The 27,752-nt window shown below is 40.9% G+C and overlaps 1 protein-coding gene across 6 annotated transcripts in view; it reads left to right on the top strand.

Annotated features, from left to right (window-relative positions):
* Positions 1-22,806, top strand: part of BTBD8 (BTB domain containing 8) — a 43,876-nt gene extending 21,070 nt beyond the window's left edge. For 2 of the 6 annotated variants that reach the window (XM_053391762.1, XM_053391760.1), the window contains 13 exons: positions 2,192-2,272; positions 3,936-4,032; positions 4,940-5,028; positions 5,224-5,326; positions 5,754-5,936; positions 7,841-7,978; positions 11,133-11,289; positions 13,541-13,602; positions 15,107-15,740; positions 16,255-16,345; positions 17,122-17,255; positions 17,959-20,253; positions 21,672-22,806. In XM_053391762.1, the coding sequence (XP_053247737.1) occupies positions 2,192-2,272; positions 3,936-4,032; positions 4,940-5,028; positions 5,224-5,326; positions 5,754-5,936; positions 7,841-7,978; positions 11,133-11,289; positions 13,541-13,602; positions 15,107-15,740; positions 16,255-16,345; positions 17,122-17,255; positions 17,959-20,253; positions 21,672-22,141 (4,534 nt within the window). In that variant the 3' untranslated portion in view covers positions 22,142-22,806. The remainder of the gene's footprint in view (positions 1-2,191; positions 2,273-3,935; positions 4,033-4,939; positions 5,029-5,223; positions 5,327-5,753; positions 5,937-7,840; positions 7,979-11,132; positions 11,290-13,540; positions 13,603-15,106; positions 15,741-16,254; positions 16,346-17,121; positions 17,256-17,958; positions 20,254-21,671) is intronic. The other 4 variants (XM_053391759.1, XM_053391761.1, XM_053391764.1 and 1 more) reach the window with 4 other exon arrangements.
* The last annotated feature ends 4,946 nt before the right edge of the window (positions 22,807-27,752 follow it).

The raw sequence follows: 27,752 nt of genomic DNA, 5'->3' as shown, positions 1-27,752 counted from the left end.
GATCTACCACCGTCTGAAGTCATTTGTTAAGTAAATAAATGGATGGATGGATCATTATTTCACAGATACAGTAGTTATGTTTGGATATCATTATGACAGATCCAAATAGTTACTAGATGGACAAGTAACTAAACAACTGAGAAAAGTCAAACTGTATTTTTTTATTAGTTTGCACAGAACTGAGGAGCCAGCTTCTCTCTGTCTCTCCCCTGTCAAAGGGAGCTGCACAGCTGATGTGGATCCCAATAGTGCCTGCCCGCACTAAGCCCACCTCCCCTTTTCCAGCAGCACTGCACAGACCTCTCCCCAGCTCCCTTGCACCTCCCTCTGTCTCCCTGCGCGCGCTGCTCAGGGTTGCATTCCTGTGGAGACTGGCGGCGGCTGCTGCTGCTGCATCTGAGGTTGCAGAGAAAGGCCCTGCGATGGACCAGAAACAATCCTGCTGTCCACTGAGGGCTCGCGATCGATGTGTTGTACATGGCTATGAGAACAAATCTGGAAGATAGATTTGTTCTATGAGAACAAATCTGGAAAAAAGCTTGGGCTCACATGCACCCTTCTCTTATCCACACACTACTGTAGTGTGTCATTGTTTGCAAACTGGCCCAGTAGGCTTCTGTGCTAGCCCCACAAATGAGGATTGCAAGCCCAGATTGAATCTGGGGCCACCATGGCAAATCTTCTTATACACTGTTCTGCCCTTTTGTAGATTTTCCTGTTGCCGTTATAAACGTTCGAGAGTACAGTGCATATGGCTTATCCTGAAATAATGAAAATGCTGTTTAAGAGACCAGCTGTCAAGACAGCAGGGCTACTCGTTCGTGCTGTTTTTATGGCTACCTCATGTGTTCACATGCAGCTAGAGAACTGTGTTGATTTTTTGTCATTTAACCCAAAATAACTAATTTCACTTTTATTGAATGCTACTCAAACATATTTAACGTTGCCACATGTTGCAGTATGTACAGTTCTTCCTGTTTATCACGTTGGAAGCTGTACCCCGAAATGCAAGCTTAATTCTCGGGAACACAGTGGGTTGCGTTCTGAGTTGCTCTTCATTCTCAAGAGGGCTCCTTCCACTCACGGAAAGCATTCTAATTCAGCAGAGGCGCTGGCTGCAGGAAGCGGGTGGCGAGAGAGATAACTTTTGCTGATTCATCATGCAGTTCTTGATGGTCCTCTGACCTTGCAGGGAAGACTTGAAAGGGCTGCAGAAGGAATTTGGTGAAAATTGCCTCTTCAGTGGTGCCACCCTCTGGGTGGCATTCTAGATCCATGCAACCAACGCAGGTGTTTGTGTTCACTACGATAAAATTGTCTTTGTCCCGCTGCAATAAAATATACATTCCTCAGTACTTTTGTGTATTCTGTATATTGACCCCTGACTTGCTCTGTGACCCTGAGAAGCATGGTCCAGATTAGATTGACAAGGCAAAGGTAGTTGGAGAGGACACTGGGTACATCAAATGAGTTAACAGCTGTAGAAGCTACTTGGGTGTAGGGTTCTCCCACACACATCATTCCTCCCCCAACCATAATTCCAAAATATTCCACGTATGGCAACCAGTAGAAGCCCCCACCAATGTGTGTATGCAAGGAGATGGGGGAGATGGAAAATGTGAACCTATGACTCCTGGACCACTTTTTGCAGTAGTAGACCGTGGTTTGGTATGTGTTCTGAATCTTCCTGTTATGACTGTATCTGCCTCTGATCTTCTCTGGAGGAGCTTAGTTTTAATCTCTTATAAAAGGCATTTTAATCTGCTGAAGATTTCTTCGGAAAGCCTTAGAAATAAGTACAACCCCTGCCATTTTAGTGATGGGGAATCTCATAAAGATAAATTAATCTTTAGATTGCACAATCTTAAAAGCACTTGTTCCTAAGCAGTGTTGGCACACTTGCCTGGGCGGTTAGCAAATAAGAGGCTTCAGGGTTGTAGCCAAGGACTAGATCGCTAGAGCTCTTGTAAAGCTGTTCTGGTGAGAATCCAGCTTTTCACATTTTTAGCTGTTGAGGAATGTGACCCATGTATAATTTTAGATTGCATTAGTGGTATTACTTTACCTTGATGCGGTTTCGTTTTATAATATGACAGGGCTCGGTGAACCACTTAGGGTTTATAAAACGTGAACCACCTATTTTATTTCACAGATGCTGGTGTCTGTAATGATTTTTCTTTCTGTTTTGCAGCTTAAACCATGTAGAGATGACTGTCATTCTGAATTTTATCTATGGAGGAGTTTTGGATTTCCCAAACAAAGCAGATGCTGGGTATGTGTCAAGTTTTGTTATTTTTAATTGCATACCATGCCTGTTCTGCTTCCACCATTCCACATTAAAATAGAAAGTATGTCACAAAATCTCTAAACTAAAATGGCAAGAGTGCCAGAAATAATTATTATTGCACTATAATTATGTTTGAAGTACTGCGAAAAGGGGTGTGTGTCTTATTTTACTCGGCAGCTGAGCTGATGGGGTAGTAGTGATGAAGGATACTCTGTGGGAAGGAGGGGAAATGTTTGGTACTTGGGTTAACCTGTTTATTGCTGCACGATGAAGGGTCTGGAAAACCTGCCATTTTTATTCAATTTCATGTGAACTGCATCTCACTCATGAAACCCAAAATCCCATCCATGACCTTTGCCCTCTTTAAGTCCTCCTCTTCCTGGATGCTGTGTAACCCTTTTACCAAGCCTAATGACTAGTCACCACATTCAAAGTGCCATTGCTCCATTATATGAAGACGTGAAGGAATGCAGCAAACTTGGTAAAGCTAAACAGATGTGGGTCAGGTTCGTTCCTGAGTGGGAGACCATCTAGGGAAGTGGATAACATTTAGGCATCCAACCTCTGCTTAAAAACCTCCAAGGAGGAAGTGTCCATCACCTTCCAAGGGAGTCTGTTCTGCTATCAAACAGCTCTTAACCATCACAAAGTTCTTCCTGATGTTTAGTCAGAATCCCCTTCTTTGTAACTTGAATCCATTGGTTTGAGTCCAGCCCCCTGGAGCAGGAGAAAACAAGCTTGCTGAATCTCAGGGCCACAATTACCTCAAGGATTGCCTTTCCCCATATAAACCAACTGGGAGTCTGTGGTCATCATCTGAGGCCTTCTCCATGAGAGGTCCATGAGAGGGTGGCAACACAAAAGCAGGTCTTTTCTGCAGTGGCTCCCCACCTGTGGAATGCTCTCCCCAGGGATGTTCGCCTGGCACCTTCACTATACATCTTTAGGCACCAGGCAAAAACATTCCTCTTCAACCACGCCTTTGGTTGATATTCTGCGGCCTTTAACATGTGCTTATGGGAGGGGGGGTTTTATTGTTTTCTTTTTGTTCTATTTATTTGAGATTTTATCCTCTATTTTCATCTTGTGAACTGCTCTGAGATCTTCGGAGGAAGCGTGGTATATAAATGTAATAAATAAGAGTAATAATAATCTTCCATGCGACAGCCCTTTAGATATTTGAAGATGGCTATCCCGTATCTTCTCAGTCCTTGAACTTTGGTAATGCCTTTTGCTTGGCTGTGAAAGGATAGAGAGGCCCCATGTATATGCTGGAAACTAGCCACCCGTACAAAAGTAAATGTGCATTCATTGTTCTATCTACTTTTGCCTCTGGCCTCTTCTGTCACTCGCATGTGTCCCCAGAAGGTTGCTAAAAAGGGACTGAAAAAATGTTTACCACCGCAATGTACAGCATGAATTATCAATCTGAGGTTTATATAACAGGGTTGCAAGGCTTACATCTTAATTTTTTACTGGTATACTAGATCCCTTCAGGAATGTTGCTGTACTTGGCTCTCAAAAAAATATGAGTGGTAATGTAGTCATTTAGATTCACTTGTCTGAATGCGATGCAGATTACTATGGAATGATTCCATCATAAGCAGGATTATCTTCTGTATAATTTTTATTATTACTTTTACTCCAGTTCCATACTGAACATTGCAGACATGTATGGGCTAGAGGGCCTAAGAGAAGTAGCTATATATGTTCTGAAAAGAGACTACTGCAACTTTTTTCACAAGGTGTGTTCCAATGTTTATTTTTTTCTATTTTGACGATAGCAATAAAAGCCAAAGGGCTCCAAATTCTTGATCAAATCTTCAGTCTTGGTATTGCAGGCCAGAGTGTTGAGTTGGAAAGCCCTCACTGTGTCTACTTGGTAACCTTTTGTAATTGATAGGCTAGAATTATAAATAGGAATAAAATACAAAATTTTAAATGGATTAAAAAGTTGCTTTAAGCAATTCTGGGAAAGTGGAATAAAATGTTCCTTAAATACGTGAAGTAGGTGTAAGATCTAAAATTTTTGTTTATTACGGAAACCATTTTTCATCTATAAATTGGGTTGTGCTATGGCGAATGTGTGGGATATTTTTTTAGATTGGTGGTTTCCATCTTGTTTCTTGGAAGTCTCTTAGGGCTTCCTTAATGAGTAGAACAGGTGCAGTGGGCAAGCTTGCTTTGAAAGGCAAGACCCCTTGCCCACTGCTGCTGAGCTTTGTCACAGTTTGCAGCTGTGTTCTTGAGTGCACTCTTAGTACATACTCTCGGTGTGATGCAGCAGGACTGGCTCTGGCGCCCCACATGGGTTGAATTCAAAATCCTCCGCAATGCATGGAGTTTCTGAGACAAACCTAGGTTATATTGGGGGGGATTTATCATTAGATAACTTGATGTGGAAAGGGTTCCCCATAAGTAGGAAGTTTGAAAACGTATCATTTTAAGAGAAGCAGTAAACATGCTCGGTTGCAGAATGAATAACGAACTGTTATTATTATTTTTTGAAGTCTGGATCAGAGTGATCCAGTTTGTACACACAAATACAAGTGATCTGTTTACTGAAAGCATTTCCTATTGCAGTTAGCAACTTTCATATCTCTCAAAGGTTCTAAAAATACAGTAAATATGCTTATATCCTTACAATTTTAGCCTGTGCCTGGGAAGCACCAACCTGTTATCGAATGTCTAGCTATTGCCCATTCGACAGGAGCGGAAAGCCTTTATGATGCTTGCATGAAGTAAGTGAGTTAAATTATTTGATTCTTTCTTTCCTCCATCGCTTTAAGTTTTAAGAAAACTGTTGAAAAACAGCAGGCGCGTATCATTTCTTAAACTCTCTGACTTGTAACGGGAAAATACTTTGCAGCTGCTCACATGTGTGATGGGACATCTGATGGGTTGATTTGTCTAAGCACGCTATTTCCTTTGAACAGGTGGATGGTACAGCATTTTGTAAGATGTTGGTCAGAGAAGAGCTTTGCTAGCTTATCCACTGAGCTTCAGAATAATTGTCTTAGCATGTTGATAAACTCTTTGGTAAGTCTGTTTGCTTGCTTTCAAATAAAAAAACATTGACACTAGTACAGCTCACTACCTGCCTTGATTTCACTTCATGTACCAAGGTGACAGTTTTGTTTCATTGTGTCTTAAGATTTCCAGCCTTGGATAATATATAACCTCTAGTGGAAAGTGTGGCTATTAGAAGACTTTTGATACACCATTTCTAATTAGCATCATTTAAGTGGTGCTAACGTCAGCATAATTTAGGTAGCAAGTTTGCTATTGGTTTGTGTATTTAAATGTTCTAAGCAATCTTATGATGTTAAAAACATAACACATCATTCAAATAAGAAGTTTGATTGATCATTAGGCTGTAACATTTTTATATGTTGAAATAGTGTAGAAACTACATATTCCGTGTAGTATGTATTGTTTTATGTATTGTATTATGTATTGTTTTAAGAGTCCACAGAATGCTGCCCATCTTTTGATGGAAGCCAACCGGCTGATCGGGAGTCTTCCCCGAGTGAAGTGGACTGAAACAGCTCTTCTCTTGGCATCTAGACTGCAAGAAGAGTGTGTAGCATTTATGGTGGCACATTTCCCCGACGTAATACAAAGCGAGAGCTTTTTTGCCCTGCTACAGGTAAAAATCTATCTGATTGATGCCAATGTTATAGCAAACGATACCATAGGCTGGGATTAGTTGTCACTAGAAACTGGGCTTTCGAAGCAGTAAACGATCTCTCCACCCGCCGAGATAAAGTGGCTGCAGCTGCTTGGTTATTTTTTAGGACGGGTTGCAATGCTGCAGTCTTATATGCACTTTACCTAGTAGTACATCCCACTGAACTTAGTGGGGTTTGCTTCTGAGTAGAGATAGGGTTGTGATGTTAGGCACCCTTCTATTTCAGCTTGCTTGTGAACTTTCAGTTAGTGCAGGGATCACCAATCTAGTGCCTGAGGACGCACATGTGCCCCAGGAACCCCTTCCCCATTGCAGTTAGTCTTGAAAGGGGCATTCTGATATAGCCAGCAGAACAGGTTGTGGGATGTTATGGGTTGTGCGGGGTGGGCTTGGACAACAGCTTATCTGATTTGTGGATGTGCCTCCTCTGGCCCCAGAGAAATTGGTAACCCCTGGGTTATGGAATAAGTTGTTGAAATTTAAGTTGGTGACTGTTCTTGTCTTGAATTGTTGGTTTTGTTTTGTTTTCTGCACAGTCGTACCTTGGTTGTTGAACGCCTTGGTCCTCGGACGTTTTGGCTCCCAAACGCCACAAGCCAGGAAGTGAGTGTTCCAGTTTGTGAACGTTCTTGGGAACCTGAATGTTCGACAGGGCTTCAACGGCTTCTGATCGGCTGCAGAAGCCACGCTTTGGTTTCTGAACATTTTGGAAGTCGAATGGACTTCCGGAACAGATTCCATTCGACTTCTGAGATACGACTGTATTTAATACTTTATTATTATTTTGTTATTTATTAAATTTGTATACTGCCCTATAACTGTAGGGCGGCTGACAACACAAAGTTACAATGTAGGAAGTGCAAAAGACATAATAAAAATAAATAAAACATATCAAAAGCAATCAAAACAATACACTCTCCAACAAAAGCCTCTAAACTTTCCAGCCCACAAACACAAAAATCCAAAGTAACATATAAAATTTAACAACAATTTAAAGCAACACCCACCCAAGTTAGAACCCCATCGCTGTTAAAACAATAATTTTCTCACTTGTAAGCCATTGTGCTAAGCACATATGGCTCTACTTTAAATCAGATAACGGTGTTTGGGAGCTGCCTGGTTGGTGTTGACTTAGAACTTGTTCTTGTATTCAGTGTGTTATACGTATTTCCTTATGTTTTTCCTGTAATGAACCAACAATCTTGGTTAAAAAGTCAACCTGTCTCTGGGCTTGGTGTTCACCTTCCACCTAAACCTCCTATACAAGCTACGAAGCGTTTTGAGTTAATTGGCAGTGGCAAAAAAAATGAAAGAAGTACAAATACCTGAGCTTGCATTTACACAAAATGAGATTGAAACAACCAGTTTCCCTGACATTCTCTTTGTTTACCCAAGTTTTCCTGGACTCTGGCTCTTAATTGTTTTTTATTTTCTACACTGCTCAGTTATATTTGTGAGCATTTTGTTTTTCTCTTTTTAAAAAAATCTTACTGTCTTTTCTGTTCATATCTCTATGCAAACTGCTTAGATTTTTATTGTATTAAAATGTTATCAATAAATAGATGTGGACATACCAACACTAGCCCCTGTATCTTCAGGACTTTTGTCCATGCTAGTTCTTCATGCAGACATCATTTTTACACACCTGGATATAAATGGCATTGTTACCTGCTTGAGATTCTCGAGGGCATTTTGCTGGCCACTGTTTGAGATAGTATTAGATTTCTGCCCCCCCCCTTCCATCATGGAGATGGGGAAGTGTGACAAAATATAGCCTAAATGACCAATGTAAGATCTGCCACCAAAATGCATTCTCTCTCTCTCTCTCAATTTCAACTGACTGCTTCTATAATGTCTTCTAGTCTCAGGCCATGAGCAGTGAACCTGACCTCCTTGATCAAGTGTTTGAAGCAGTTGAGAAGGGTGTTGGCACTGAAAACAGTTGCAGTCTTCTTACAGCCATGGACACTTTGCTAAATTCTGCAAAAGTGAAGGACACGGTAGGTCTTACAAAAATTTCAAAGGGAAAAATATTCTGCTGTTGAAATCTGGCTAATGAATTAACTTCCTAAAATATTTACACTTTGTGGAGGTGCTCATCCTTGGCTCAAGTGACTTGCTATAAGTAGAACCTGCAACAAAACATTGTTTGTGCTGTGTGCTCCTTTCTTCTGTTAATATGTTTATTCAGTTTCTCGCTTCCTTTCCATTTTTCCTCCAATAGGAGCACCAAATGCACCCGGTACTCACCAGGCTGTTTTCTAAAGTTTTGTTTTTGCCCTTCTGCAAACCGTGGCCCCAATCCCCCAAGCCTGCTAACAACTCCCTCTTATGTGTTAATACTGTTTTAGCCTGCTTAAGAATTGGCACTCCAGGAACCGGTTTGCTGCTAGTACATAGGATGGGAGCTCTGTGTACATGCTTCTTTCCCTCAGCCCCTTTTCTGTTCTGGCACAGCAGTATGTAAGCATGTCCTTGTAAGTCTTGGATGAAATCAGTGGTTCTGCGATCTTAAGGAAGCTCGCTTGCGAGTCATTCTTCCTGTCCTGTTCCTCTGCAAAATGGGTCTAGTTCATTCAAAGGTGCTGCAGTGAAAAATGTGCTGCATTATGAGGCTGCAGGTACAGAGTGGGTTGGTGCTTTCCACTTCTGTAACTGCCAGTCTGCTCAAACGCTGTTTTAGGGGTCCCTTAACTTTCAATATAGGCTTCCTCTTTTATTTAGAGAAACATGAGTGGTTGTATTAGATATTTGGAGGCAGGGGAGCCTGAAAAGTTCACATATACATGGGGGACATTCTATGTATCTTTCTGAATCGCAGCCCATGTTTTTGAGTTGGAGCAAGCAACAAGGTAATGGCTGTGTAATTTGAATGGACAATTAAGTTATCATAATACCCAAATTTAGAAGATGAGGTCTTGTGGTGGTGGTGGTTTGGTTTGGGGTTGTTTTCCAACTTGGAGTCTGAAGTATCACTCTTACGTTGGGGTGGGAATCACTCTTTAGCATTTCTCTTGAAGAGATATGTACAGTAGCTGCTTGAGTAGCACCCTTAAGCTTACTTCATGTTGTGTTCCTTGGCAAATGGATTAGTATAGTTTCTTTCCCCCTTGTTTTCAGGAAAATGAATGACTCGTAGAAGCTTGGAAAATCCCAAAATTCAGAATTGCTTATGTCTTACTGATCCTGGGGTACATCAGTGCATGTTCACTTAAACCAGCCTTTCTCAACATTTGGGTCCCCAGATGTTGTTGAACTACAACTCCCATCACCCCTAGCTAGCAAGGCCAGAGCTCAGGGATGATGGGAGTTGTAGTCCAACAACATCTGGGGACCCACAGGTTGAGAACCACTGACTTAAACTTTATATCCCCTCACATTTTAATGTTTAGCACTACAAATATATTGGTTGCAAGCAAATCATCCCTTAGGTTCGGTGCCTGTTCAGCTCAGGGTTCAGAGTTGAACATTTTTTTGTTGAACGATCTCCAGTTGAACAGGGCTGGGGAAAATATCTATGTAAGATACTAGAGAGCTGGACTTGAAACTTCCAGCCAGGCCAGATTGAAAGTAGCCATTTAGAAAGACAATTGACCTGACTTGGCAGGAAGTAGCTTCCTTTTATTAAAATATGTTCTTTATCCCTGAGAGCCTACAGGGATCAGCAACAGAAAATAAAGTATCCAGTTACTTGGTTATTAATTTATTTGTCACTGGTTCACACAAACCATGACTTAGCATGAATCTGTGGGCTCCCAGAGAAGAGCAAGCAGTTTCTTTGCTCCTCCCCAGTCACATTTGCTGCCATTGGCTTAGTGTGCTGTCCAAACCTGAATTTGTGGTTAAGCTCTCTCCAGACCTAACCACAAAAAACCTCTGTCAGTTTGGGGAGAGTTTTAACCACAAGCCCAGGCTCAGACAATACACTAAACCAAACCTTGGCTTTGTAGTAGCAAAAAAACCCCCCGTGAGGAGTAAAGCAAATGCAAGCTTTTCTCCAGGAGCCTGTGTGTTCATGCTAAACTGCTTCTCCCAATACGATCTGAACTGGACCCTGCAATCGTCATAGGAGGCCCTTCTTTGTGTGCCTCCTTCACAAGAGGTCCGGAGGGTGGCAACACGAGAACGGGCCTTCTCTGCAGTGGCTCCCTCAGTTTGTTGGCTGCTCTCCCCACTGAGGTTTGCCTCACAACATCATCATCATCATCATCATCATCATCATCATCATATCTTTAGGCGCCAAGCAAAAACATTCCTCTATAACCAGGCCTTTGGTCTTTTAACTATCTGTGGCCTTTTAGATGTGGGCAGGGTGTTTTTAATGTATTTTTTCCTCTTAGTTTTAATGTATCTATGTGGAGCTGGGATTGTCTGTCTGTGTGGTTGCTTGCAAGTAGCTTCTGGTTGTCCTGGGCAAGATAAAGTGACTGGAAAATTTAATAAATTAAATAATAGAGCTAAAAACAAGGTGTGGCTTGCTGGGATATATAAACCAGTCCACTGTATACTTAGGACTGGATAAATGCATTCGACATTTAAAGAGACCATCTTATGCTAGTGAAGGCAAAGGTTATTCGTATATTTCTTTGGAATATATATATTTTAAAGATTTTACAAGTATTTGATGAGACTACCGTGTTTTTGTGTAAAACACAGTTGTAATTCTAAAAATGAATTTTAGCAATGTCATGGATGTTGCCCGTTGAGCTGCCAGGGTTTAAAATCTGACATGATGAGCTCTTGTAAACAGAAACCACATAGATTATTCTGTATGATTGCAATCCTCGTCTATTGTTGACTTACTCAGCAAGGGTGATGAAAATTTAATCAGATGCATTATTGGCCCCCAGAGGATTTGACCTTGTAGTGACATAGCCGAGAGTAAAAAAGCTATGAAGGGATTCATTTGTGGTGAAAAAAAAAGAAAAAAGGGAGGGGGCTATATTTTTTAATGAGCTACAGCTTTTGTGGGAGTGGCTTGGTTTCAAGCTGTGCAAAATTATGGTGCAGGACAATTGGCCTTTGCAAAACCGCGTATGCATCTCTTCGGCAATCATAAAATCTAAGTGATGACATCATTGATCTTGCTTAAAGAGTAAGTAGATTCTGTAAAGGAATAATGACTGGTTGCTATGACAATGTGGCTCTTTCCAGCTGCTGATTTTCTTACTTGGAACGCAGGGGTTTACGTGCAGGATCCAGGCTCTGCGTGATAAGCTGTGGATCTTCCTGGTTCAGTCGTTTTATGCTGTTCGTCACACACAGAGCTGGAAGCTGCTGAAGGCAGACGATCAACAGAACATACAAGCAGGTAGGCGAGCTGTCGAGAGCTTAGCACGTTGTGTAACAGCTGTGCCCTTATTAAAGAAATGAGAGGAACTGGCAATTAATGATAGCTGGGAGAATATGTTGATGAGCCTTCTGCTCTCAAATAGTACATAATAATTTAACAAAAACGCTCCAGATATCCTGCTCTGCCAGCTTCAAGCATGGAAGCCAAGTGATTGTATGTCCCTATTGTGAACGACGCCGCTTGCATGTTATTACTGCAGATGCATGGAGCTGCAGATATGTGGAATCAAATAAATAGGTAGGCTGTGTCTTTTGTTTGTACTTAGAATATTGAAAGATGGGATTTATTTTAAGCACGTGGGCATGGTAGAAAGAATTCTATACCAAGCTGATGGCTGGTTTAGTACATGTAGCAGATGGAGGGTTTTAGTTTGCATTCCATACCATGGAAAGCTTTAATTTTGCCTAATAACAGATTCTGGTTACTGTCAACCTCACAATTGATATGGTGCTGTTGTTGCTGCAGAAGAATCTTCACGGAAGCTTCATAGCGGCCGCTGAAATGTAAGCAGCAGAATTTGAGCCTTTAAACAAAAGGAGTCTTGCTGTGGCTTCTTTGCCTCCCCTCTGTTTTCAAATGTATAGAACAAAATCTTGCAGATGAGGTACCTGAAAATGGCTTCAGGGCAATGCTTCTGTATTTGTGCTGTGGTCATGTAGTTTCTTTCATCAGGAAAGCAAGCTACATATTCAGGATTACAGCATTTTGCAAAGCAGTTGGGTAGCAATAAACGAATGCTTGAAAAACAACAATACCTCCTTGCTTGTATTAAGAACAATCTGGATAAGCTAAATTGTGGGGTGTTATTTAAAGGCTGTAACTTCTGCTCCCCCCCCTCGTTTCCTGATAATCAGTGGCTCAAAGTCGTGTTGGGAATAGAATTGGTTTTGGAGAGTCAGACTCCATCATTCTAAAAAGTGCTTTATAGTGTAAAAGTACTAGGTTCTATAGATGTGAGACAGTAACCAACCCTGTGTTTGCGAAGTTAGTGTTGTGCCTTCAGCCACTAATGTGGTTTTGTGCTTTCAAATAATCTGCAGCATTCATTCTTGCATTTTAATTATAATATCCTAAAAACAGAAATATGTCATTATTTGCAATTGTATGTATTTGTATAAGCAGAAACTGGACTTATTTTCCTTTGGCAGCTATTGGAATGTTCACATGAACTTTTAGAGAAGCATATAATTTCATTTAGGGATTGCAGGAGACTGCAGGGTTTTGTTTTGTGTTTTTAATGGCAGTAATAATAGGCTAAGAAATAGAGATAAGCTCTTCAGTTTATGGGTTCCCAATGGAACAACTCGTATTTGTACTGATGTGTTACGATATGTGTGAACACACACACACACACACACACACACATATATATATATATATATGAGATTGAGGCATCCCTAAAAATAAACCTCATGATGCCATTTTCAGCCTCATGGCTTTCCTTCCAGAACAGAGGTTCACCGAGGAACTAAATGAACAAGGGTGTTTTTTGGGGGGTAAAATTTACTCTTACTTGCATATTTTATGAAAGCAATAATATGTATCTAGTGCAGTCATTTTTAGAGTGGATGGAGTGAAATGCTTTACAGAATCCAGGCACATAAATATTGCTCCCTGGCAAAGGCTATTCTGAACCAAGTGCACTTCCTCTCATGTCTGCATCTGTCTAGTGTAGGTTACGTAAGCACTGCAGAAATCTCACATCTGGGAGCTTCAGCGAAGCATGCTCTGTTTGGAAACTTCATATATGATGAGCTGTGTCGCCAGACCAAAAAGGCTTGTATGATCACCTCGGAATAACCAAAACATAGCTTTGCTTACAGAGGAAATACAGATTCACAGTAATTGACCAATACTACAGAAGTGAGATAACAAGGAGGCACTTGTGTGTTAAAGGAGTGTCATGGCCTACAATAAAGTTGCCTATAGCTGCAAGTAAACCAGCTCGTTCGTCAGAATAATTTGTGGCTCCATTCTTTTAAAAAATGGAACAAATAAACAATTTAAGGGATGCTTTCTAGAACCTGCATATTTTCCTTCATTCTGCACTTCAGGTCAAAAACTGCTATCATTTCTTAATTACTTGTGGTCTAAAATGTGACTCCTTTCTCAAATGCTGTCCTGTTTTACGTAAAGGTTATTTCCCCTGAAGCTTCAATCCTTTTCTCCAGTATTTCTTTCTAAAGAAAGATATTCTTTTCTTATACAGCTGCTTTTGATAAAGGCGATGATAGAAGACCTACCAAAAAGCCTGTATTCACTAGTTCTCAGGTAAAACTACTACAACAAAAAATACCACAGGCTAGTAGTGTGTTAGCCAACTTCATTTCCTTGTAATGTTGACCGAGCTAATATACACCTATGATCATCTTGACACTATATTTATATTTTTGGTTTCTTTGGGTGGGGGGAGGGCAGGTAAGTGAACTTTCCCATTGAAGGAAGAGATTGGCTTAGGAATAGTCAATACTCTCAACCCCAAAAGAAGCAGTTTGCATTCTATTTCTCCTTGTATGCATCTCTGAAATGCTTTTTTTAAAAATAAAAGCATATTTTTTCCAGGTTGCAACACAAATAGTGTCCTACCTAGTGAATGGAGCTATTCAGTTTATTCATCCCATCAAATAAATACCCTGTGGACCTCCATATTTGGAGAGATTTTTGTGAGAGAATCGAACCCTAAAAAAGGGGGTGGTGATGCATACAGTCGTACCTTGGTTTTCGAACAGCTTAGTTCATGAACAACTTGGAACTCGAACGTCGCAAACCCGGAAGTAAGCGTTCTGGTTTGCGAACTTTGCCTCGGAAGTTGAACATCCGGTGAGGCTTCTGCGGCTTCCGATTGGCTGCAGGGCGCTCCTGCAGCCAATTGGAAGCCACACCTTGGTTTCTGAATGTTTCGGAAGTACTGGACTTCATTTACAGGTACATTTAGAATCTGCAAAACTAGAATCCTAGAAAAATGCCAGTGCCAGGAGCGGGGGAAGGATGGACTTCCATTTCAAGGACTCTTTGAAGATGCATTGCATCTCTGTGTTCTGTACATGGAACATCAGGCCTTCCAGTGTCCTCAGGGGAAGACTTACTTTAGTCTTCAGTGGTGTTCCTAGAGTTTTACTTTTGCTTGCCAGAAGGAATGTATCCAGTTATTTTTACATATGGAAAAGCAAAAGATAAACTGTATGCTCCAGAAGAATTATGATGTGAAGTTCTTTCTAGTCCCTGGTGACCCCATCCATTGAGAATGAAGCCTGTTCAAATATGTTCACCTCTGGCCCAAATGCTGAGAAGTGACTTTTATATAAATTACGTCACAATTTTATGCATATCTTAGAAGTCCGTCCCACCATATCCGGTGGAGCTTTCTCCTTAGGAAGCAAGCACGCCAGCTTGCCCCTGCGATTGAGGGGGCCGGCGCAGTGACGTCAGCATGCCATGTGACATCGCGCAATGTGTTGACATGTTGCAGGCATGCCGTGTGGTGTGCCGCACGAGTTGTGTGATTAAGGTGAGCGTGTTGTGCGGCGTTTGTGTGCAGCCACTGGAATTTTGAGGGGGCCCGGCCCCCTCCTTGAAAATTTGGGGGGCCCTTAAGCAACCTTAGATGTTTAAACTAGCTATTCCTTGTTTCTAAACCTCAGAAATGGAGATAAGAACGTTTTCTTCAAGTGTGGTAGTTAAGACTCACTAAATAGCTAAGTTTTCAGAGTAAGTAACTGTTAGTCTCCTACTGTTTTCCTTTCTTTTCTGAATTATCATATTTTTCTCCTCTCAGTTAAACAGATGCACTACTGATAATTCTGGTCTAAAGCATCCTGCTTTGAAAGCATACAGAAAGCAAAACAGTTGGGGTGGTTCCTGCACTAATCAGGATAAAATGAAATCTGATGGATTAGGAGCATCTGGACACACATCGGCTACCAACAGGAACGGCACTAATAAGGCTTTGAAACATGACGATTTAAAGGGGAAAGACAACAAAAAAGCTGTTTGCAAGATGATGAAAGAGTCCAAAATGGGGGAGAAAACGCCTTCGCCCAAGGCTAGAGCTGTTATAAAACCCAAAACTGAAAATAATGGAAATGCTAAGGCCGAAAGCTTGCTTACCAAACAGGATTCTGAACGGTCTTTATCTGCTAGCGGACACAAAAATGTGGGAAGTGGCAAAGCCTCAAAAAATCAAGAAGGTAAAACTGCAGGTGCTAGACCCAAAGTACTCCCTGGAAGCTCAAGTGTACAGATTAAAGCAAAACCTTTGAAGAAGACCAGTGGAAAGGAATCTCCCTCTCTTATGGGCACAGAAACTCTAAGCAAGTCTACTAACTCCAGCACAGATCTACGGATGTCCATTGAACAGCTCGATGAACTGAAAGAGGAAAAATTAACAGATGAAGGCAAAAAGCACTCAGGTAATAGAGATTCCCTTTGGACCTGCCTCACAGATCGTTCACTGCAAAACGGGGGAAAAATCTGTTAAAAAATCACTTCTAAGTGGGTTGTGATTTTTTATTTTTATTTGATCTTTATAATTTAATGTTTTGATTGTAGAAAGGAAATTTAGATTGGTAAAATATGGACAGATACATAGCTAATCCTTTGAAAAATCTTCACAGAATTTTGAACAGCTGTTTGAAGATGAGGGTAAAATATATTTATTCCTTTGAGTATTTTTTTACTTTACATCTAATACATTTCATTTAGCTGCCATTACCTGGGGATGTCAGCTAAATTTGCAATCATAAGCTTAGGTTATTTGAATAGGAAGCATTTGGAGCAACTGTGGATAATCAAGGTTCATTTTTGGGGGGAGGAAGTGGTTGAAGCTAAAAGATTGTATTTAAACCGTGAGATTTGAACTTTCCAGCAGATGCTCATTACATGGGTCACTTTACTGTCTAATTCTATTTTTATTTTATCATACAGCTTTGAAAACAAAGCCTGCTTCGAAGATGTCTAATGGAGCTCCTGCTAAAAAACATGTTAATGATCTTGAGGCTAATGGTTCCATGAACAGGTCTGTTGGAAGTTGGGCTACTAGTTTTTCCATATTAATAGGATTTTATTTCCCTGTTGAAAATGAGGTTCATCAAGTCAAAACATTCTAAAACTTGTGTGTTTGTTCCAGGTTCTGTATTCTGGTTTATATTTGGAGCAAGAAATTATAATTATTTTTGTTATATTCTCAGGACTTCGCATCATCCAACCATTTCTTTCTGGCACCATTCCCATGCTTGCCACAAAATTCTGCTTCCCAGATTCCTTAGAGAATTCAAGAGGACTATGGGGAGAGAGTGCTCTCACATTTGGGAAAGTTTTTTTTATTTAAAAAATGTGTTTTTCTTATTGCTTGTTACACTCTCCCTACCTTAGCACAGATAAGCTCTCACCCTCTCCTATGAGTCCTCAACATGTGCCAGAGGAGTGGGATTGGGGGCAACAGCCAGAATTTGTGAACCCCAGAATGCTATAGAGTTTTGTTTCGTTGCTGCTTTATACCTCAACCCACCCTAAAGATCATTTGAGACTCTCCATTTTGCAACTGTAAAATAATAACAGGATTCTGAGCTCTCTCAGTAATGGAGAGACAAGCTATAGAGTCAACAAGAGATGGTGTTGCTTGTTAACATCCTATTTTCTCCCTTTTTAATCTGCTATGACTTTTTTTCTTAGAGGCATTTTGTGCTTTTCCACATAGAAACGCGTGTAGGGCATGCAGATGCTTCAGTATCATGTTAACCTTCTAGATCGTTAATCTTACAAATAATTCAAGCAGCGTGTTTCTGTTTTCAGTGTAAAGAAATGCACTGGAAAGGGCAACAACGAACCCCTACCGCAGGCAGTTTTGAAGAAAAGGGGAAGTGAATCTGGCAACTCTACCATGCAACAGAAGACAAAAAACGTAGCTAACACTGTGAAAAATCAAGGTAAAGATTTGTCCTGTACGTGTAATGCTGACTTTGTATAAACCATTTCCAAACTGGGAATCTTTATCAGAGATGCAGGTGGTTAGATGACTAAACTGCAAAGCTAGGCACCCTTTCTTGGAGTAAGTGCCATTGAATTATACAGGTGTAACTTTCAAGGAACCATGCATTGTATTGAAGTGTAAGTAAAACTCAAATCCATTTGGGGGCATTCATAGGAGTGCTGCTCATCACTAATTTGCAGGGGCCATCTAATTAGGTTACAGTGCCATATCTTCTTTTAGTGGTATGTGAGAAATCAATTTATAGTTTTCAAAACTAACCATGTGGCTAATTAGAGATCTCAAATTAGCCACAGAAGTGGCTAATTACAGATCTCAAATACAGTGTAATAAATGCAGTCATAATACTGCAAAGACTTTCCCCCCCTTTTAACATAATTAATGATGGCAGTGTTCTAAGTTTTAGCCTAGTGATTGCTGGCTCTTGCCTGTTCCACAGTGTGGTTCTGGTTAGTAGTGATGATGCTTTCACAAAGGGCAACTTTAATCTTATATTCATTTTTGGCCTATTTGTGTTTGAGCGTCCTTTTGAAGTTCTTTTTGTATGGAAAGTCCTGACACAGTTGACATGCACTGCTCCTTCATATAATACACTCTGCAAATTGGAATGTAGCATAACCTTTAGATTTTTGTCTCGGTAGGTCCACCAGGAGAGACCCCAAATCTGCTGAAGCCTGGACTTTCTCCTAAGCAAAATGAAGAAAAAAACATGACCCAATATCTAACTCAATCAGAGAAGCAACCTTCATCAAAGAAAAAGTCTAAATCTCCGCAGACAGCTTCAGTTAAAGCCACAGCAAAAATAATAACATCCAAACCCCAAAACCATTCAAAGAAGAGTGAAATGGTGAACAATAAAGACCAAAAACAGAAAATAGTTACAGGGCAACCTGCTCCAAAGCTTCCTTCTTCAAGCCAGAAGCATTCCAGAAGTGAATCACCAGTTCAGAAGAATTTGCATGCAGAAGGGCAAAAAAATTCAACTTTGTTGGGAACTCAGTTACATAGCAGTAACAAATCTAGCCCAGGGAAGAAGAACAACAGCAGAACATCTTTGCTTGAGATAGATAAGAGGCACATCCCTGATTCAGAAAAAGTGACCCCTCTTGAAGAGAGAGACATGAAAGGAAATTTGGAACATAATTGTGTTGCAGAACTGAAAACTGAAAAGATAGCAAAACAGGTTCATAAGAATGAGGAGGATAAATCACTTGTAAACAAAACAACTGTACAAGAATTGCAGCATGTCAGAGAAGAGAAGGGTGTGACTTGTGCAAATGTTAGCCAGAATCCTGCAATTTTAGCTTCTAAAGAATTGAAGTGCAAAACACTTCCTGATTCTATTGCCTACCAGAATCTCTTGGAACATACAGGAGAGAACCTTTTAACAGAAGTAACATCGGTTGGTTGCAAATCTAATGATACCTCAAAGGATGTTAACTATCTTGAAGATCCATTGCACAGCTTGTCTGAAACAGCCAATGACAGCTCTAACTCTGAACATGAGGGGAGGAAATCTTCTAAGGTCTGTATCATGGGCTCTGAAAGCGCTGATGAATTCTCTGATAAATCTGCCTTGACTGAATCCCAATCGGCTACCGTGGAATCAGATGCTGCTTCAAAATCTTTTGTAGAGCATGTTGCAGAAAAATGCTCATCTAAAGACACCGATACCACAGAGACCCCAGAGAGCCACGAGAACTCAGAGGCCCCCTTTGCAGATCATTGGAATCTGAGTTCCAGTGCACTTGATCCAAAAGAAAGCCCTGAATCGGACACTGGCAGTGCAACAACATCATCTGACGATATAAAGCCAAGATCGGAAGACTATGATGCAGGAGGATCTCAGGATGATGAGGGGTCGAATGAAAGAGGGATTTCAAAGTGCAGCACTATGATATGCCATGATTTCCTTGGCAGAAGCAGCAGTGATACAAGTACACCCGAAGAACTCAAAATCTATGACACAAGTCTGAGGATAGAAGTGAAAATGAAAAAGGAAAACTCTGATCTCTTCCGTGTTATTTCAACAAGTGATGATGAGATCCCTAGAAAAAGGCCTGAAATGTGGCTGCACCAAGGTGATGAGAAAAGGGGCGGTTCCAGGGGGAATAATGCTAATTTTGCCACTGCACAGTTTCCTCAAGAAGCTGATCAGGTCTCCTCTTCGGCTGATGAAACGGAAGATGAAAAGTCTGAAACGGAAAACGTCATAGAAAACCTGCCTCCACCAGAAATCCCTGTTCAGCAGTTCCATGGAATTGTGAATCTCGCATTTGAAGATGCAGCAGAAAACGATACTGAAAGTCAAGAATTCCCTGCCACCAAAAACTTTAAGCGTTCAGTATTGCTTTCAGTGGATGAATGCGAAGAATTGGGATCTGACGATGGTGGAGAGGTCCACACTTCCCTCCAGCGTTCTCTGGATGCTGCAACGCCTTCTGATGTGTTTGATGGCACTTCCCATGAGGATCATGGCAAGACATTTTATTCAAGATACTCCTTGGAGATTGAAGATGGATTCCTGGAGTGTAAGGAGAATGATAAGGAAAGGTTAGAGAAAAGTGAGAATGCTTCTGTAGACCCTTGTGGCAATGAGCAAAAACCCAAGGAGAAGAGTACTCCAGTTATGGAACAGAAGCCTGCCGAGAAAGATTTGATTGTGAGACATAGTCCGTCTCCTGCAGAAGTTAAGGAAAACGCCAAGAGTGAAGAGAACAATGAATTTCAATGTAATAAAGTCTCAGACAACGACACAAAATCTCAAGGAAGACCATGTCACCTGGATCTTCATCAAAGAGATAATACTGAGTTACAAAAGAACAGTTCTGCAAAACCTGTAGACCCAAGTAGGAGTCATATACTGATTCAGGAAGGCCACGTGAAAGAGATTGATTCAGCATCTACTGAATACGCTAACTCTGCTTTATCCGCAGGTAACGTACAGAAATAAAAGCATTAAGTTCCTCAAGATATTACGTATTAGTGGAATATTAGATTTATAGTTGGGTTTGAGACGCTAACTCTAGCAAATACCTTTAGAAATTTTATCCAAACTGTTATAGAATTAAATGCTTATGTTTCACACAAAATCTTAAGTTGCATACCATATTCTCGACCATAATAGAATATGTATGACGCTGTCCAGTGGGCAGCTGGGAATATTTATCATGGGCAAAGCAGAGAGTGGGATGCTGTTCCCTGCTCTTGAGTTCATTTTTGACCCAACAGAACATAGGCAATATCATCTTTTAATGGAAACCTGGCTATCCATTGGTTCAGCAGCCTATATGATTCACATAAATATATATCTATATCTATATATATCTATATCAAAGTGGGATGTGCAATAAGTGCATTAATCTTCTCAATTAAAAGTGCTCTGTGTATTTGCCTTTTAAGAGCTATATTCATTATTGTTTCTGTTTTGCACAGAGCTCGGGTCTCCTCTTAAGCTGCTGTTGGATTCAGTGGGGCCCTTACCATTGGCTTCAGCAGAAGCTGGCCTATACTCTTAAGATACTTTTTCAGAATTCTTGTAGTTCTAAGTTTTGCCAGTGAAAAAACAATTTCTTTTTAAAAAGAGAAAGGTCAGCTTTAAAAAAAACAAACAGTTAATACATTTAAACTTATGCTTGCTTCACACGGTTAGGTAACTACTTGTCTAGTTTTGTGTCTTCCTTAAAACAGGGATTCAGCTCCGTACCCCCAAAGTACAACACAGAGAACCTGAATCTTTCAAAACTTCTGTGTATTTAAGAGTTATAAACTGATGATTTGTGTTCTGAAGAACCATACGAATGGATGACTTATCAAGCTGTACTTCTTTTTGTTTGCTTGTCCTTGCTTGCAGCTGCCCTTTGCATGTGCAATACTTAAATATTAAGCCTGTGAATAAACCATTTGTTTTCGCCCCTTTGAGGTTGACTTGGCTTAAGTCACTGTTTGGTGATCATGTCCTTCCTTTCGTTTTCCCCTCCCTCGCTCTGCTCCTTCCTATTTTAAGTTATTATTTTAGTGGTTTTAGAAATCCATGTGCATTAAATGTTGGTTTACATGACTTGTCATTTTCTGTATCAGAAATTTTTTCCAATTATGGAGGTTTATTGTCAATTGCCAGTGGTGATTGCTGCTTTATTTATAAGCCGTACTTCGTTTCATTTACTTTTTTAAATGCATTTTAAAAAATGGCTCAAATATTTGTGGACTTTGTATACAAGTTACATTTTTCCTTACCTCTTTAATCTGGTTGGATTGGTCCTGCTGCATTGAGTGAAGTATGCTGTACAAAAGCCCTGCAAAAGGGGAAAGCCTGTGCAATTTTTACAATGTGTAGTATTGTGAATTATTTCAGGAGACATAGATGATTGTGACAGATTGACACAAACCTGCATGTATGAGCATCGGCCTCCAAAAACCCTTTCTCCAATTTACGAGATGGATGTTGGAGAAGCTTTTGAGCAGAGGATGGAGTCGGAACTGAACATTCTAGATGTGGATTTTGAAGATCAGCCGTTTGCAGAACAGGACTGGACTCTTCTCAGGCAACTGTTATCTGACCAGGAGTCAAACTTAGACATCAAAAACTCTGTTCCTGAAGACCTTAACTTAGCACAATATCTCATCAACCAGACACTTTTTCTGGCACGAGACAGTTCACAACCTCAGGGTAAAGCACAGATTGACACTTTCAGTAGGTGGACTGAACTGATATCTCCACTGGATGATTCTTCAGCAAGCATCACAGTGGCAAGTTTTTCCTCTGAAGATTGTTCTTCCCCTCAAGGGGAATGGACAATTCTTGAACTAGAAACCCATCATTGAAGTGATCAAGTGTTTTGAGACAGGACTCCTCCCCTCTTCTTTTCCCTGTACCTCTGCAAGTGAATAGGTGATGCAATATTTCTATACAATAATAAATACTGCATCCGTCAAGAAGAGTCAGTCCTTGATATTGAAATGATCCTTTCTTTAAGTGGTCTGTTTCTAATTTAAGATTTAAACACAGGTAAAATAAACTTTTGAGATTTAAGGTGGATGTTTTCTAAAAACTATTTTCAAGCATGTCTTCTTTTCTTTCTCTTCCTAGACTTAGGAAATTAGATGCCCTGTAAGAAAAAGCTTTGACTTACTCTCTCCTTTTTTCATTCATCACTTACTCATACATTTCCTAAATGCTCAATGAATTAAAATATGAATGCAGAATAAGTATTGCTATCCTTTTTTCTTCCATTGCTCTCCATACATAGTGACTTGGTGACTGCTTCAAAGATAAGCGATTCACAGTGATTACGTCAAAAGATGTGTGCCAACAGTACTTTCAATTCTAGAAATGTGTGTTTGGATTTGCAGGAAATAATAATAATAATGCAACTGTTTCTGAATTTATTTATAAACAGCAGCATGTTTGGGTTGTTTTCTCCAGGTTGATTTTTTGTACCATTTTTGTTTTTGAAAATTCAATAAATTTCTAAATTGTTTAAATCTAAGATTGCACAGGAATTACTGGAAGGGATACATAGTGTTCTTTTTCTAGGAAGAAATAAATGTTTACAGTGTTGTTAAATTGAAGGGGAGGAAACCTCAAGAATTATTTATACAAAATCTAATACAGTTAACAGTTTTTTTCTTTTAAGATGGTATTTAATAGCATGAGACAGGTGAAATATAATGAAGTAGTCTGCTCATTTCAAATTTCTGTCTTTTGTGTGCCATATAGATCTTTATTTTGATTCCTTAGAGTGTATTGGGTAGCACACTTCCCTTATCAAAGGACACTTTTAAAGGATTGGTATTCATATTTTTTGATCCAGAGCCTTTTTCCCAGTTACAGCTTATTATCTCGGTGGGTGGGTGTGGGTGTGGCTAATAGCGCAGGAACAGTGAAACACAATATCATCTATATGTGTTTTTTTTATTTCCTTTTCAGTATGCATCCTATTTACTCTGTGATAAGAGAAAATTGGAATCAACTTCATAGGGAGTTCTTACCATCCAAGTTCCAATGTAGATGGAACACTCAGATACTGATTTTTGTGTTCTCTGATGCTCACTTAAATAAACTTAAGATGGATGGACCTTTTTGCTGTGAAGTAATTGGGCGAGATTTACCTGTCAGCGGAAGCCCTGCACAAAGACTTCTGTTTGCCCTGCCCCGCATGCTCTCCTGACCTTTGCTCTGGTGGGATGGAGAACCCATAGTACAGCACATGAGGGAAGGAGAGGGGAGATCCGGCAGGCTGTAGTGCTTGTGCAGTTGTAGCATTTGTCATAGCGCAAAGTTGAGTTCCACCTATTTTATTTTAGTAACGCATGTGGAAATGCAGATTTTGAAGGATTCATGATTTCATTCTTCCTTCTCTGCCTATACTTAAAGGTAAAGGGACCCCTGACCATTAGGTCCAGTCATGGCCAACTCTGGGGTTGCGGCGCTCATCTCGCTTTATTGGCCGAGGGAGCTGGCGTACAGCTTCCGGGTCATGTAGCCAGCATGACTAAGCCGCTTCTGGCGAACCAGAGCAGCGCACAGAAACACCGTTTAACTTCCCGCCGGAGCGGTACCTATTTATCTACTTGCACTTGACATGCTTTCGAACTGTTAGGTTGGCAGGAGCAGGGACCAAGCAACGGGAGCTCACCCCGTTGCAGGGACTCGAACCGCCGACCTTCTGATCGGCAAGTCCTAGGCTCTGTGGTTTAACCGACAGCACCACCCGCGTCCCACTGCCTATACTTAATAAATTTAAAAAGTAATTAAGATACTTGCATAGTGCAGTTCCACTAAGAAAAATTCCCAGCCTTCAATGAAAATAACATGAAAACATTAAAGGAAAACACCTAAATATCACACACACGTGTCAGAAATTAAAAATTGTAGAAACTGTAATGCGAAGATAGAAAAGCAGCATAGAGATTAACATGGGCTTTCGTGGAAAGGTCATTCCAAAGGTGCGGTTCAGATTCCTGTGGGCAGAGGTGGTGGTCCTGATCTTTGGCTCCAAGAGCCATTCAGGGCTTCAAAGGTAAGCACTAGCAAGTTGAACTTTGAAACAGACCAACACCCAGTACAGTTGTTCAAAGACTGGCAACATGTAATCCATTTGGCTGGTCTCTGTTAGTAGCCCAGTGACCATTTTGTACTAGCGGTTTGCAATAAGACTTCAATGGCGTTGTGAAAACCGGTGCAGGTATTGGCAATGCATAACGGCTTCCCGTGTACTTCACTAGTTAAATTTTTATTTCTGACAAACGTTGGGATTCATTTTGTAGCAAACATTTGGTGTACGTAATGGGGAAGAAAGTTGAATACATGTGGCAGGAAAAGAATAAAGCTTATGCTGTGTCAGCTCTTCCTATTTCACTTACCCTTATTTTAAAAAGATTTTATTAAAGATAAATATAATGAGTATAATATCATAAAATTCCCCAGTAAAAATGGTGACGACACCCCTGCCGCATCCTCCTCTTTCTACAGCGTGATGAATTCACAATAAATGTCTTTACAATCTTCAATCAGCTTCCAAAGTTACATTCACACATTCAGTGCTCCAAACGTCCATCAAAGAGAGTCATATCTGATAACTTTAGTCTCATACTTGTTTTAATAGTCTATTCCTATGTCTAAATGTCCGATGTAGCTTGAGGAAGATTATCTGCCTGTCTGTGATCTTTGGTGTAGAAAATAAAGGACCACCATATTGTGACAAATGTCTCTGGTTTTTGTTTTCCATGGGAAACAATATTATAGGTGACCTTTTCTGCTGTTGCTTGCATCATATATTTTTATACCAAAATTCCAGAGTAAATCCTTGTAGCTTCTGCTGTGTTTGTGCTATTGCCAATCGTGCAGTGACAAGAAAATAGGCAGTGAACCTTTTATAAAGCTGTTTATTGCCATCCTCAAAAATAGTAAGGAAAGCCGATTGTGGGTTAATAATACTTCTCTTTTCAATGTTGTTTAAATTTCTTTTGCTAGGAGGGAGATGGCAAATTGGCTCTGGCCATTTGGTTTTCAAGTGGAAAAGTTCCTTTGGTCTGGCATGACGATGGGGAGGAGGAAGAGGATTCAGGCAAGGGGTGGAGCCGGGCTTGGGACACACCAGCTGGGGATGAAGTACTTGCAGGTTGACACAGGATAGTGAGGGGACCCAGAACTAAAGGAGCCAGAGTCAGAAGGGGCCCTGCCTCCATGAACACAGTGGGCTCTGAGACATAGGGAGTAGTGGGAGATATGCTCTAGGTCAGGCATAGACAAACTCGGCCCTCCAGATGTTTTGGGACTACAACTCCCAATCCTTATCTAACAGGACCAGTGGTCAAGGATGATGAGAGTTGTAGTCCTAAAACATCTGGAGGGCCGAGTTTGCCTACGCCTGCTCTAGGTGGCTGAGGCAGACATCCCAGCTCCCTAGTTGGCCAGGTGGTACTCGCTATCTCTGGGAGGAGAGTGATTTCTCAGCTGGAGTAGGCTCAGGACAGGTGAGGGTCACCTGCCTCATTAAGCCCAGGTGCTGCACTCAGCAGGCAAAGCAGCAAAGGGCAGCAGAGCTAAGGGGCTGTGTCTGCTCAGCTGTCTATGTTGATGGATCTTGGCTTGGATGCTCCAGATCCACTATGGGATGGTGCTTCTGGTTGGACTTTGGACATATGGATTGACCCTAGACCGTGTTTCCTGACTGTTGAACTTGGGACTTGAAATATTGCCTTGCCGCCAGGTAGGCCCAGGGATCAGGACAATGTCCATAGCAACGTCTAGCATGAAAGAAGAGCATATGGTGGAAGGGTAGGATATCTGACAGAAAAGCTGTGGAGGTGTGCTGGGCTAACCTCAATTTATTCCCCAGGGGGTGGACCCAAGCAACGACCCTTGGCCAGTTGGGCCCACCCCCTGGGGAATCCCTGGACCTAGGCCTGCCTGCCACTGGTCCATCCGTAGTCAGGCCTGCAGTCCTACCCAGGCTGACAAATCCTATGGCCAGGCTACAATGCTGCCTGTTTAAGGTAAGTGGACTTGTCTTATCCTTTGCCTTAGGCTGGAAAATGTCTGGAGCTGGCCCTACTAGTCCTTAGAGCAGTGATGGCCAAACTTGCCCCTCCATCTGTTTTTGGGACTACAACTCCCCTCATCCCTAGCTAACAGGACCAGTGGTCAGGGATGATGGGAATTGTAGTCCCAAAACAGCTGGAGGGCCAAGTTTGGCCACCATTGCCCTAAAGTACAATCGAAGAGGCCAAGCTGCAGGGATGGGGCAGAAATTCAATTCAGTTTGCATTTAAAGGTGAATCGACCAAATCTACACTTTCTGAAGCAATAAGAGAATCAAAGCACAGCCGTTCTTTTAAATTCACACTTAACTGAATTTTGGAAAGGTTGTTTACAAAAATACATACATTGGGGGTCAGTGTGCATAAAAAAATAACAGCAGTGAAAATAACATACAAACTGTATTACATTGCTTCCAAAAATGTCAAAATTGCATGCAGAAATATCAGACATTCACACTAGGATGCTGGGAAAATTTCAGGAGGATTTTTTTTAAAATTGCAATTGCAGAAATGTGGAGAATTGAATTGAACATTGGGAAGATTAGAAACAGATAACCCAAATAGATAATTCCTTATATCCCTACAGAACTGTAAACAGAATTCACCAGTTCAAAAATTCTCTGCCATGAACTTGGTAGTCTCTGGCAAGCCAACACCTCTTAGCCCTTGGTGGTTCAAGACCAGCTACTGGGTCTCAAGAGCAACGCTACTCCCACTCAAATATCTGACAAAAGGTTAGGCTTCCCAAGTGCATGTTTGGGTTATAGTTGTGTCCCGACTCTGAAAAGGTTGAATACTATTACTGTTATCCCTCTACTGTAAATATGAAGCTTATTCCAAGTATTATGCCCACTTTAGAGAGATTATTGAGAGAATGTGGGAAGCACATCAAGTACTTTGAAGCGCATTAGAAATGCTAGGTATTATACTTATTGAAGAAACTTGTGCTGAGCTTTTTGGAGAAAAGGCATGATACAATTAAGCATGTATTTGACCTAAGATTGTCATTAAAAAACGTGACACTTCTGAAATGCTCTCTAAGGTGAGAAAATTTCATAAGCACTGAGGCTTGATTCACTCAAGTGGCATTTGTTTTTCTTTGCATTCAGTTACACGGCAGGAAGCAGGGAATTTTTTTAGCGTGGTCCAGCTCTTTAGTCCTGGGTGAGTCGCTGCGATTGACAGTGTCTACATGTAAGAAGCTGGTTCACATGCCTCCCCTCGGTGGCATCGTATACACATGGAAGAAGTGCTCAGTTAATTGCATTGGTAATGATTTCAGCAGATTAAAAAATGGAAAGGGAGCTGGTGTACTAGAAGCCCATCCTGAATAATAAGCTTTCTACCTCTTCCTTGAAGAGGCAAAACTCATAGCAAAGTGTGAGAGGCT

Source organism: Podarcis raffonei, chromosome 6 (genome assembly GCF_027172205.1).
Source record: "Podarcis raffonei isolate rPodRaf1 chromosome 6, rPodRaf1.pri, whole genome shotgun sequence".
NCBI classification, from domain to species: domain Eukaryota; kingdom Metazoa; phylum Chordata; class Lepidosauria; order Squamata; family Lacertidae; genus Podarcis; species Podarcis raffonei.
This window is presented reverse-complemented; position numbering and strand designations above follow the sequence as displayed.